Source organism: Leptodactylus fuscus, chromosome 2 (genome assembly GCF_031893055.1).
Source record: "Leptodactylus fuscus isolate aLepFus1 chromosome 2, aLepFus1.hap2, whole genome shotgun sequence".
Taxonomy (NCBI): Eukaryota; Metazoa; Chordata; class Amphibia; order Anura; family Leptodactylidae; genus Leptodactylus; species Leptodactylus fuscus.
The window spans coordinates 273,929,000-273,942,099 of NC_134266.1; the positions used below are offsets into that span (position 1 = coordinate 273,929,000).

At 47.0% G+C, this 13,100-nt stretch overlaps 1 protein-coding gene and 1 pseudogene across 1 annotated transcript; one reads left to right on the top strand and one right to left on the bottom strand.

Annotated features, from left to right (window-relative positions):
* The first annotated feature begins 5,435 nt into the window (after window positions 1–5,435).
* On the top strand, window positions 5,436–7,737 carry COA6 (cytochrome c oxidase assembly factor 6). Its single transcript, XM_075266319.1, has 3 exons — window positions 5,436–5,514; window positions 6,547–6,697; window positions 7,349–7,737. Exons 2-3 carry the CDS (start codon window positions 6,554–6,556, stop codon window positions 7,442–7,444), a joined length of 240 nt encoding a protein of 79 aa, XP_075122420.1. The 5' UTR covers window positions 5,436–5,514; window positions 6,547–6,553; the 3' UTR covers window positions 7,445–7,737.
* Window positions 7,738–9,304: 1,567 nt separating this feature from the next.
* The window catches only part of LOC142194140 (uncharacterized), a 30,837-nt pseudogene continuing 27,041 nt past the window's right edge, over window positions 9,305–13,100 (bottom strand).

The window sequence follows — 13,100 nt, forward strand, 5'->3', positions numbered from 1 at the left end:
CCTATAGTACAAGGAAAAGCAGGGGCGACAGTGAACAGGTCCGGGAGGTTGGTAAATAGACTGCTACCTGCTGGGGATACTCCTATTATAAAACAAACAAACAAAAAAAAAGTTATATTACTTACCGACCTCGCCGCTCCTGCCACCTCCCAGGGCCGCCGATAGGCCAGTACTACTGCTACTGGCGTCAGGGGCCCGGCCAAATTGAAAAATGGGGGGGGCCCGGTCTTGGCCCGCCACCGTGTGCCGGCCCCCTGGCGCCCGCAGCAGTCATTGTATGTCCTATTTCAACTCAGATCTGCGTCCAGAGGACGCAGATCTGAGTTGAAGACATACGCGGCTGAAGCAAGGAGCTGACACAGCTCAGCTCTTTGCTTCACCACCGCCGCCGCCGCTGCTACTGGCTTGTAGACGCGATGTGATGACGTCACATCGCGTCTACAACTGTGCGCCAGTGAGAGAGAGGCGCGCAGGGAGCTGCAAGGGAGCGAGGAGAAGGTAAGTGTAATGTCGTGTACACTGAGGTGGAACGTGAAACTGGGGGCAGATGAAGGAGAGGATGACATGACACTGGGGGCAGAGATGGAGGGGACATGAATCTGGGGGCTGAGATGGAGGGACATGACACTGGGGGCAGAGATGGAGGGACATGAATCTGGGGCAGAGATGCAGGGGACATGAATCTGGGGGCAGAGATGGAGGGGACATGAATCTGGGGGAAGAGATAGAGGGGACATGAATCTGGGGGCAGAGATGGAGGGGACATGAATCTGGGGGCAGAGATGGAGGGGACATGAATCTGGGGGCAGAGATGGAGGGGACATGAATCTGGGGGCAGAGATGGAGGGGACATGAATCTGGGGGCAGAGATGGAGGGGACATGAATCTGGAGGCAGAGATGGAAGGGACATGAATCTGGGGGCAGAGATGGAGGGGACATGAATCTGGGGGCAGAGATGGAGGGGACATGAATCTGGGGGCAGAGATGGAGGGGACATGAATCTGGGGGCAGAGATGGAGGGGACATGAATCTGGGGGCAGAGATGGAGGGGACATGAATCTGGGGGCAGAGATGGAGGGGACATGAATCTGGGGGCAGAGATGGAGGGGACATGAATCTGGGGGCAGAGATGGAGGGGACATGAATCTGGAGGCAGAGATGGAAGGGACATGAATCTGGGGGCAGAGATGGAGGGGACATGAATCTGGGGGCAGAGATGGAGGGGACATGAATCTGGGGGCAGAGATGGAGGGGACATGAATCTGGGGGCAGAGATGGAGGGGTGGACATGAATCTGGGGGCAGATGAAGGGTGTATATGAAGCTGGGGGAGAAATAGAGGTGGGACATAATTTATGGGTTACTGTAGGAGGATTATACTGTGTGCGGGCACATGAAAAATTTATGAGAATGGGCGGAGTCAACATAACAGTGGGTGGGGCTAAATTTGCCACGCCGCACAGAGCGCGCTGCACATTTTGTCCCTTTTTTGGTTCTTTAAAAGTTGGGAGGTATGGGTACAGGGGGCAATGGAAAGATGTTAGAAGGTGGATGGGGGGGATTGTTGGAGCATCGGGTGTGCGGCACTGCGGAGAGGGAACTGGGGCAATAATATATAATACTAGAGGGAGGACCCGGCTTCGCACGGGTATATTACAATTTATGTTTGTGTACTGGCCCCATAAGAATTGTCCAATTTTGCACTGGTGTATTTTGTATGTGGTTTGTGTGTATGTCCATAAGCGTCATGTGATTATCTGTATCTCATTTTGGATGTCAGTGAAAAACCTGTGATCAGTTGTTATGGATACCTGGAGTAAAGCTGTATCTAATCCTTCCCCGTGTAGTACTGTGTTTAGATGCAAGTGTCTAATTCTTGTTGGTGTGGTACTTTGTGCAGATGCACATATCTAATCCTCCCCGTGTGGTATTGTGTGAAGAGGCGCGTATCTAATCCTCCAGTAAGTGAAACTGTGTGCAGACGCGCATATCTAATGACTCTGGCATGTGGTACTGTGTGCAGATGCGCATATCTAATCCTCCCCCATGTGGAACTGTGTGCTGAGACGCGTATCTAATTCTCTGGCATGTGGTACTGTATGCAGAGGCCTGTATCTAATCCTCCCGTGTGGTACTGTGTTCAGATGCACGTATCTAATCCTCGCCTGTGTTGTATTGTGTGAAGAGGCGCGTATCTAATACTCCCCAGTGTGATACGGTGTACTGAGACGCGTATCTAATTCTCTGGCTTGTGGTACTGTGTGCAGAGGCATGTATCTAATCCTCCAACGTGTGATACTGTGTGCACACACGTATCTAATCCTCCCCTGTGTGGTACTGTGTGAAGAGTCGCGTATCTAATCCTACTGCATGTGGTACTGTGTGCAGACGTGTGTATCTAATTCTATGGCGTGTACAACTGTGTGCAGACGCGCGTATCTAATCCTCTGGAGTGTGGAACTGTGTGTAGACGTGTGTATCTAATCCTACGGCATGTGGTACTCTGTGCAGACGTGTGTATCTAATCCTATGGCGTGTACAACTGTGTGCAGACCCGCGTATCTAATCCTCTGGAGTGTGGAACTGTATGTAGACGCGCGTATCTAATTCTACGGCATGTGGTACTGTGTGCAGACGCACGTATCTAATCCTCCAAAGTGTGGTACTGTGTGCACACACACATATCTAATCCTCCCCTGTGTGGTATTGTGTGAAGAGGCGCGTATCTAATCCTTCGGCATGTGGAACTGTGTGTAGACGCGCGTATCTAATCCTACTGCATGTGGTACTGTGTGAAGACGCGTTTATCTAATCCTATGGCGTGTACAACTGTGTAAAGACACGTGTATCTAATCCTCCCCTGTGTGGTATTGTGTGAAGAGGTGCGTATCTAATCCTACAGTGTGTGGAACTGTGTGTAGACGCATGTATCCAATCCCCCAGCATGTGGTACTGTGTGCAGACGCGCGTATATAATCCTATGGCATGTGGTACTGTGTGTAGACGCGCGTATCTAATCCTCCCCCATGTGGAACTGTGTGCTGAGACGCGTATCTAATTCTCTGGCTTGTGGTACTGTGTGCAGAGGCCTGTATCTAATCCTCCAAAGTGTGGTACTGTGTGCACAAACACGTATACAATCTTCCCCTGTGTGGTATTGTGTGAAGAGGCGCGTATCTAATCCTTCGGCGTGTGGAACTGTGTGTAGACGCACGTATCTAATCCTACTGCATGTGGTACTGTGTGAAGACGCGTGTATCTAATCCTATGGTGTGTACAATTGTGTGCAGACGCGCGTATCTAATCCTCTGGAGTGTGGAACTGTGTGTAGATGCGTGTATCTAATCCTAAGGCATGTGGTACTCTGTGCAGATGCGTGTATCTAATCCTATGGCGTGTACAAATGTGTGCAGACGCGCGTATCTAATCCTCTGGAGTGTGGAACTGTGTGTAGACGCCTGTATCTAATCCTTCGGTATGTGGAACCGTGTGCAGAAGTGCGTATTTAATCCTCTGGTTTGTGGGACTGTGTGCAGACGTGTGTATCTAATCCTCTGGTGTGTGATACTGTGTGCTGATCTGTGTATCTAATCCTCTGATGCGTGTATCTCAGTTTGGATATCAGTGTTGTATTGTGCATGTGGAGTGACCGTGTGTATTGCAGTTGGAATATGAGTGAAAGTCTTGCAGGTTTGTATTGGCTAAGGGGGGGGGGGGCACTGTGTTTGGAATGCTGTATCACAGCAACGGTACATCCGAGCGAGTTGGAGTCTCGTCTTAAACCTTCCCGGGTATCTGAAGTATCTCTGTACCAAATTTGGTGAAGATCGGTCCAGTCATTTGGTTCGCATTAGAGAACAGACAGACAGAAAGACGGACAGAAATTCATTTTTATAATATAGGGAGATATAAGTTTTTAGCTGGAGAACTACAAAGCACAAAATACCTCCAAAGGTATGTGTGCTTTGTATTAATAATGATGTAGGCAGCCTGTTTGGGGTTGGGACTTTCACTTTAAATGAGTGTTCACGTTGCGTTTTTGACCTCCCTTGCCGGGATACGTTGGTAACCAGTCACAATCAGCTCCCCACTTATCCCTGCACGGAGAACTGCAGGCCCCCCCTTTTTTTTTAATGGCCAGTTCTTCGTGCAGGGATAAGTTGACAGCTGATTCTGACTGGTTACCAACGTGTCCCAGCAAGGGAGGCCAAAAACGCAATGTGAATAAGCCCTGAGGATTTATTAGGAGGGCTCTTATAGATGGTGTTGGCTCTCTATAGGCGCTGTCACACGGAGCAGATTTTACCTGCAAATAGAATCTGATTAAGCCTTGTAATGCTGCTAAATAAAGGGAAATGTAATACAGAATGGGTATGTCGCAAAATAAAGTAGTTTTAAAATGGCGGGGGGGGGGGGGGGGGGAGACACTTAGGCTGTATGGGGCCCCAAAATTCCTGATGGCGGCCCTGCCACCTCCTCTTCACCTGGCAGTAAGACGTCTGCGTCTCAGCATAGGTGGCGTGATGACGTCGCCTGCGCTGACACGCAGAGATCTAAACCACCACAGAAGAGGGGCCACTTGGGTTGTTTTAAGAGCGGCCTTCTCCTGTGTTAGTTTAGGGGGGGGGGGGGGGGAATGGCCGCGGCACCGTCACCTCGCCTCCTTAGAGGTGCGGCCCTGATCACAGGGGGGATTTATCCAGGAATCTCGCTGACACATTGCACAGGGGACATGTTCGCGACTGATGAAGATGATCGCGCTTTGGAATCTCTGCCCGCACCGGAGACATTCCCGCGCCATAGTCCTCTCCGTTTATGTCCTCACCGCCACACATCGCATTCCCTTCAGTCACATGCGTGAGCTCCGTTTTCTCGGTGGACAGAAGCCTGTAATAGATTGAGACATGACATGGCGACCCTCATAGTAAGCGCATGCACTTCGGAGATGACCCTATGGCCAGGATCCCTGCGGGTTATGGACGCCGGCGGCCTACAAGGACAATATTTTGGCAGGACAGAGTTCTCAGTCACTATACAGCCCCTCCCAGCACTATGGAGGTCTATCACCGCGTCACTTTATTTACCTGAAGGGATTTCACAATGATCTGGTTCCTTTTCACTGCAATTCAGGAATCTACAGAGTATAAGATGGAGATCTATAACCCACCAACAAAATGGCGTCCAGCCTACACCTAGTGACGACACTTACCAGCCGGCTCTAGAAACACAAAAGACGAGGCGGCGGAGGAAGAAGAAGAGAGGCCGGAGATCAGGCCGAGGACTGTGGGAGGAATCTGCAGCGTCAGCGCTCAAGACTAAATCCTAGACCGGGCGAGGACCTGCTGACGTCAGAAATCACCGGACCGTCTCCAAGTCATGTGACTGGGGAGGCGTGGCTTCGCTGGTAATTACAAGTTGCAGCTCGTGTAGGCTAGTGTGTGACGTCATTAACGCGCGACTGCAATGTGAAAGTCCTCTATATGTCTCTGTGGTGTGTGTGCTGACTGGTGTCTGGTAAGAGTTGTAGGGGTGAGGGGTGCAGGTGGGGGCGGGGAGTAGAGGAGGGGGCTCTCATCTCACCTCTTTCCCTTTGACCTTAGGGTCATTGGGGTCCTTTGTATGCTATCAGGGTCTTGAAGCTGCTGACACCCCCCAGATAAGGAGTGACAGTCTGCATAGCCCTGGGTGTCAGTCAGGCTGTAATTCTGTTATAGGGACTTAAAGGGATTGTCCATAGAAGACTCAGGGCCGATAGATGACAAGTCCATGACAAGAGGTGGTGCAGTGGACGATGGAGGAAAGAGCGATATCGATCCAACGGGGCTTAAAGAGGTTTTCAGACCCGAAATCCGGGGTCCAACACCTGTCCCCTGCACAGGTCATCGGTTCTAACAGCCTCGGAGGTCCAAAATCTGGTGTAGTGGACGGGGACCGTGTGCAGCCGCAGATCCACTGCTCTACAACGGTAGCACACAAGATGCCGAGTACCGCACCAGTCCCATAGAAGTGAATGGAGTGATACTGCACATGTGTGACCATTGCAGACTTGTCAGACTCAGACGCCCACTGATCTAGGGGTTATAGCTTGTTATTATGGGAATATCCCTTTAAGGAGGTCTCATCAGCCTTAGAATGCAGCTAAACTTCCTGACCCCTGTCAATCAACCAATTTTGCCTGGGGACGCTGCTGCTAGCAAGGCGCTTTGCAATGTAGTATAACATGGTGGCCATTCAGGGGATTGTCAGAAACCCAAAGGTAATGGAGACGGATGATCTATCCACAGGATATTCCATGAGTATCTGATCAGTAGGGTCTGGCACCTGGACCCTGCACAGATCAGCTGATCCGGCTGCTGGAACCATATACAGCCGGAAGTAGCTCTAGCTTCAAGTGAATGACTGCAGAGCCACCACTACAGTATATAGAGCCAGAAGCTGTGTACAGAGCCATACACCGTAGTGGTGACACCAGGGTACTGCACCTCTGCTCCCAATAACTTGACTAGGCCGCTGCTTAATCTTTCTCCCATTTTGCCTTTATTTCAGTGTTATAATGTCAGCGCCCTCCGCGCAGGAGAGAAAAGCATGCTGGGACGCCCGGGACCGCTACTGGCAGTGTCTAGAAGACAATAAGGAGGAGGCCGCCAAGTGCCAGCAGTTACGGCAAGGCTTTGAAAGTCTCTGTCCACGGCAGTGGGTAGGTACCGTCAGCATCTACGTCATGGTACAAGCCAAAGAGGACGTGGATTCTGTTATAGTTGGTTATTTAGATCATCACAAGGTCACCATGACATAAATGTGCTTGGCAGTCTCAGTAGTGCAGCCTCAGGTGTGAGGCCTGTAACAGATGGTCCTTTCTATAGGTAGGGGTCACAGATTGGGAAGACTGTTTAGACATTTTGTGGGTTGGAGGGCTCCGTGTTATAATCCTAGTTCAGTCATTGTGCAAATCCTTCCATGTTAGATATGCTGTAGGGCTTCAGGTATACTCCAGTTACATCCAGAGCTGCACTTACAATGTCAGTTATTGCTCATTAACTCTTAGATTGCTGCTCCCTGCTCTCTCTCTGTGTATAGACAAACAGCAGGATATTATATTACCTATAGGCCCCAACACTCTCCTACTCCGGCCATATCATGGTGTAAGTCTATTGTTCTCCTCCCTCTGCCCCCAAGCAGGTGTTTCGCCTCTCTGGCCAGCACCTCTATCTGGCAGTAGAAGGCTATGGACACATTTATCTGGTCAGCATGATGCTAAAGAAAAAGGGTTTGAATGCAGCTTTGGAGGTGACTAGAGGATACAATCTCTTTAGACTCTGATTTTGTGATTCCTTCTCCCTCCTCACAGATTAAGTACTTTGACAAGAGGCGAGATTACCTAAAATTCAAAGAAGAGATGGAAGCCAAAGGATTTGAGCCGGCAAAACCCACAGAGGAGAGGTAGCGGCGGCGCCCTCATGGAGGATAGGGGTATTTTAATGAATCTATTGGAACCTTAATCGTCATAAACCGAGCGGTCCTGTTCTCTCTGCACCTTGTCGCTGTCACAGAAGCCGCCATTTTGTAATGTACAAAGGTGCATGCTCACAGTGGGGCTGCCACTGAGCGTTTGGTTACACAATATAATCATGTGATTGTCGCCGGTCCCACCGTGAGCATACACCCTGATTTTCCTGGATTCTTCTGGTTTTATATCTATACGTGGTTTGTGAATAAATACAACCTGCTGATACCAAGTCCCTTCATGTTCTCTACTCCTGTCGCATCCAGAGCTGCATTCATAAGTTTTCAGTTGGTTTCGGTGGAAGGACTCCTGTGCTGCAGATTCAGACACTGGGTAGGATACAATTTGCAATCTAATGGGTAAAGTGGTAAACTAGGGGGCCCGGCAGCATCGAAACGGATAGAGAAAAATTCCAATCAATTCTAATAAAGCGTCATCCTAGAAGATCCCTATTCAGTGCTCATCCTTGCCCACTTTGATGACATGAGGTAATTAAAGAGAACCCGTGAAGTCCGAATCCTCTCTGGTGCCTGCGCAGTTTTTAAAAGTGGAGCGCATGCGTACCAAAGACGAGATGTACTGCTCTGGCTTCAGTGAAAATCTGCAATGACGCAGAGAAGTACATTGGCAGGGTGAGTATAGAGCTTTCCTATTATTTATTGTGGATAAAGATGGCTTCACAATAGGGCAGTTTGGGGTACTAACCCCCCTCCCCCCCCTGGAATATTTAGTTCCCCAAACAGGATCCTTTTAACAAACTCCAATATAAAATAAGAGTTCCCACACTCTGGTCATGACACAGTAAATATAAAGATAGCTTCTCTCCTGTGTGAATTCTCCATTTTTCCCTAAGCTTACATATAACACTTCCCACATTTGGGAATCAAAACCTCTTCTCTCGCATGTGAATTTTTCGGGTTTAACAATTCTCTTATGGATAGGAAAATCTGATTTCTGTATAAAACTATTTCTGATTTTGAACAAGATCATCTAAAACATCTCACACATTCTGGACATGAATAAAGCTTCTCTCCAGGGTAGAGCGATCAGCGTCTTAGGCGCTGTGCATAAATAAAGGATCAAAAGCCTCTACCTTATGATTGAGGAAGGCGGTTAGATACTCCAGGCTGTGATCATCGTTCTTCCATGCTATCAACTTAGGCGCTGTAGGGGGCGCCCCATTTTCCAGGGTAGAGCGATAAGCGTCTTAGCCGCTGTGCATAAATAAAGGAATAACCAAGAAGTTTTCTCACCTAGATGTCTTGGGGGAAGATGAAGGAGGAAGGCGACAGGGTCTAATGGGACTCCCTGAAGAAAAAGGGCATTAGCGATAGTCCTGACCTCTAATGTGCCTATTGAAGTCTGACAGTGCAAACAGGTACGGGGAGTGGTCGGATTAAGAGAGTGAAGCAAGGGAGGTGTATGGTGCCAGTGCATAAGCATCTTGTAATGTGTTTCCCTAAACGTCACACATGAGGAGGATTTAGCCACACGAGACCATATAACCTGCCATTGCCCTGGTGAGATCTGTCTACCCAGGGCCTCAGACCATCTAGACATATTTATGGACCAAAGGTGTCCACCTCCAGAGGAGGACAACAGTCTATATATATCGGAGACCAGGCATATATATAACATATCCATGTGTGAATAAGGCCTTATAATTACCTACTGAAAACTGTCTTATCCAAAGAGGCAGCACCAAATATTCAAGACAAGGAATGACACCAGTGAATTTTATTTTATTTAAAAAATAACTTTAGTGTATTTTTTATTCTGTTCTATCACTTTTACCCGTAATAGTTAGAGTGCCCATAGATTTTCACTATTTCATGGAATTCTCCTGCAACATGAAAAAACAGCAAAAAAACAAGATGAGGCTTCAGCTTCACGACTCAGGGCAACCAAGGATCTTGGATACACACAATACTGTTTCATCATGGACTCCAGGCAAAGATTTGTGAAAACCACGTTAATTTCACCGAATAATAAACTTTTTCTACCTCATCACCCTCAAAATGGCTTCTCTCCTGTGTGAATTTTCTGATGTTCCAGAAGATTTAATCTAGTACTGTAACACTTTCCACATTCTGAACACCAAAACGGCTTTTCCCCTGTGTGAGTCCTTTCGTGTTTAACAAGACTTGATTTCTGTATAAAACATCTTCCACATTCTGAACATGAATATGGCTTCTCTCCTGTGTGAATTCTCTCATGAGCGGTAAGATCACGTTTCTTTATATAAGATTTCCCACATTCTGAACAAGCGTGTGGCCGCTCTCCTGTGTGAACTTTTTGATGTTCAACAAGATCAGACTTACGCCTAAAACATCTTGGACATTCTGAACATGAATACGGCCTCTCTCCAGTGTGAATCTCCTCGTGTTGGAGAAGAACACATTTTAACATGAAGCATCTCCCACATTGTGAACATGAATATGGCTTCTCTCCAGTGTGAATTCTCTGATGTTTACCCAGATTTGATTTTGACATAAAACATTTGCCACATTCTAAGCATGAAAATGGCCTCTCCCCCGTGTGACTTCTCTGATGTTGTTTGAGGTCTGATTTATAGCGAAAGCATTTCCCACATTCTGAACAGCAATGTGACCTCCCAACCTTGTGACGATTTCTGTGAGCAACAAGAGTTGATCTTTTTATAAAGTGTTTTCCACATTCATCACATTGATGTTTTTTACCCCCTTTGTGACCTGCACTTGTGGTAACAATCGGAGACTGGTCAGGAGAAGGGTCACCGGGATTAGGGGGATTATATGATAGATCTGTACTGTGAAGCCCTGGATTTGCATCGAGAGTGAGGAGGTCTTCTGTAGAACGCTGCAAGATATCCTTATCTTCTACCTGAGAGTTTATGACATCTTCATCTTCTACTTCATGACTTATGTCTTCATCTTCTACCTTACAGTTCACCTCTTCATCTTCTATCTTACAGATTATGACATCCTGATCTTCTGCTTTGTAGGTTGAAGTATCTTCATCTTTTACTTTATACTTTACATCTTCATCTTCTACCTTATAGATTGTGATTTCCTCTTCTTCCACTTTATAGTTTATAGCTTCATCTTCTACGTTATAATTTAGAGAGAGATTTTCCTCAGAATTTTTGCTGGAATTTTCTGTTAGGATGAAAAATGGATTACGTGATTTAAATTTTCGAAACACAAAGTTGAGAAGTTTACAATATTCCTTTTCGCCTGGAAACACACGTGTAATTTTTGATACAATTTTTTGACCATACTCAGAAGGGTATCCAGCACCAAGGAGAAGACCACCTTTTAAGTTTTTGTATTCCTGGCTATAAATAAAACTGCCTCAGTGTTCAGAACTGACCTGTCCGCACTTCTGCGACACTTGCTTTTCTGTCCAGCAGCCATCACCCCAGTGTGTGCAGCGGTGCTGGGGGAGATTATGAACAATGAGTGTGTCTGTTACGCAGATGTTTTGTGGTGCTTGCTATGCTCTCCAGCTAAACTCTGTCTGGGGCCGTGGCCTGGCATCTCAAGCCAATCAGTGCTCTAGTTCAGCATCAAGGGCTAAACTTGACGCGGACACTGAGTTAGTGCCTGTGATGGGTTCATGTGTCCTGGCCCCCTGGATGTCCTCAGTACTTACACTTTGTGCTTTGCTCACTGTTATAGTCATTAACCTGTTATGTACTTACTCTGACTTGTAACCGCTTGCTTCCTGATTTGGCTATATCTGTTCCCTCCTGGACTTGGCCCTGGCAGTATCTACTGGCAGTTCTTTACAATCTGGCTTCATCTGTACCCTCCTGATTTTATTTCGTCTGGTTTGCTAATGCTCTCTCTCTCTTTGTTCCATTGATTTGCTGGCTAGATCTGCACCCTGTTAAAGTCAGGACACAAGTTTCTCAGAAGAACAGTCTCTCCTTACCTGGTAATGTGAGGGGCTGGTGGTTCTCCATCATTACGTCCTTGTACAGATCCTTGCGTTCTTCCAAATACTTCCACTCCTCCATGAAGAAATAGACAGTGATGTCCTGACACCTTATAGGAACCTGACAACACAAAAATACCGTCATCACCCAGTCCACTCCAGTAGGGTTACTATGTAATTTCCCAGTATTCCCAGCAGGGTCACCTCTCCAGTCAGCAGCTCAGTGATCTTGTTGGTAAGGTCTAGGATCTTCTGCTCATGTATTGGTGATGGAGGTGGAGGCTCCATGATGAGTCACTGGGTCCTTCCCCATCCTCCTGACATACATAGATGGCTTTTGAGAGTCGGACAGTCATCCAATGTCTTCTTCCCTACAGTGTAATCCTGTGTATAGAGAAAGGCCACCATACACATTAGAGAAAGACGACCAAACCTTTGTATTTCAGAATTACAGACCAACTATCTGATGTGTATGGCGGACACCTGACTATTAACCAAAGGTTACCTACTCCACAGCCCTGGTTTTACCTAAGACTGTAGAAACAGTGTTGTACCAGTCCACCAGAGGATTCTCCAGTAGGCCCAGGATCTAACACAATAATGGCCCAGCAAAAGACGCCTAAATATAAAGGGTACTGTGGTCTATGTCCTAGGGGTTGTTGTAGGGTGCACTCCGAAAATAATTGTATCTGGTGGCCTGGAGGAACTTCAGTCTAATATTGCATAGAAATATAGAAAAGTCACCTCTTGGATGGAGAAGAACTGTTTGGGATGAAAAAAACTGGATCAACAGGAGGGATCTATTACTGCCTGAACTTTTAGGAGAAAATGAGGGGCTTTAGGTCATACAGAGGACATCACCGGATCTCATCGCCATCACCATATGGATTAAAGGAGTATTCCCAACAAGGACATTTAGGAACACTCACAGACAGTGCTGTAATTGTCTGATAGATGCGGGCCCAACCTTTGGGTGGTTAGTCCTGTAAATCCAATAGAAGTTTTGTGAAACTTTATTCGTCAGAATTCTTGTACAAATGGGACCAAATTTATTAAATCTGGAACATTGTTCACACCCTAATTTGGAGCTGATTTTGATTTCAAATGCAAAATGAGCGCCAAATTCTGTGCTGAATCTTGCTCCCATTGTATTCAAGATCCGGTTTGATTTTGGTATGGATTCCCGGCTACAGAACCTGCGGCAAGAGAAAGTGAAGGAAAGCCAAGGGCCAGAAATTGGAAAATAATTTGAGGTGGAAGTCCACTTCAAATTCCTTTGCACTTTGAACCGGTGTAACGTGCCCTTAAAGTCTCCCAGTAGGCATACTGTTGTCTCCTGCCCACTCTGACATCTACACCACGGCCTCTCTGACTTTACTGTTGGCATGACATAGGACTCATGGTAGCGTCACCTCTTCTTCTCCGGACAAAGAACTAAGGGATGGTGAACCTCTAAAGATTTGCTTTATCCGAATCGATCTGGTTCAGTTCAGACTTGATGGAATAGAACTGGACATGAAATGAATATACTCTTCAGACTCCCGAGTATAATAGGACTAGGCCCAAGGGAGCTGTAAAATATATTTATACTCACCTTCCCCCATGGACTGATATTTATCCACTGAGAGTAAGCAGATTGAGTGACCAGGAGGAATTGAGACAAAACGTATAATGGAAA

Excerpts from the sequence above, each read along its gene's own strand:
- COA6 (XM_075266319.1), top strand. The coding sequence starts at position 6,554 with ATGTCAGCGCCCTCCGCGCAGGAGAGAAAAGCATGCTGGGACGCCCGG. Across the intron at positions 6,698-7,348 it reads GTCTCTGTCCACGGCAGTGG|ATTAAGTACTTTGACAAGAG; the intron begins GTAGGTACCGTC and ends CCCTCCTCACAG.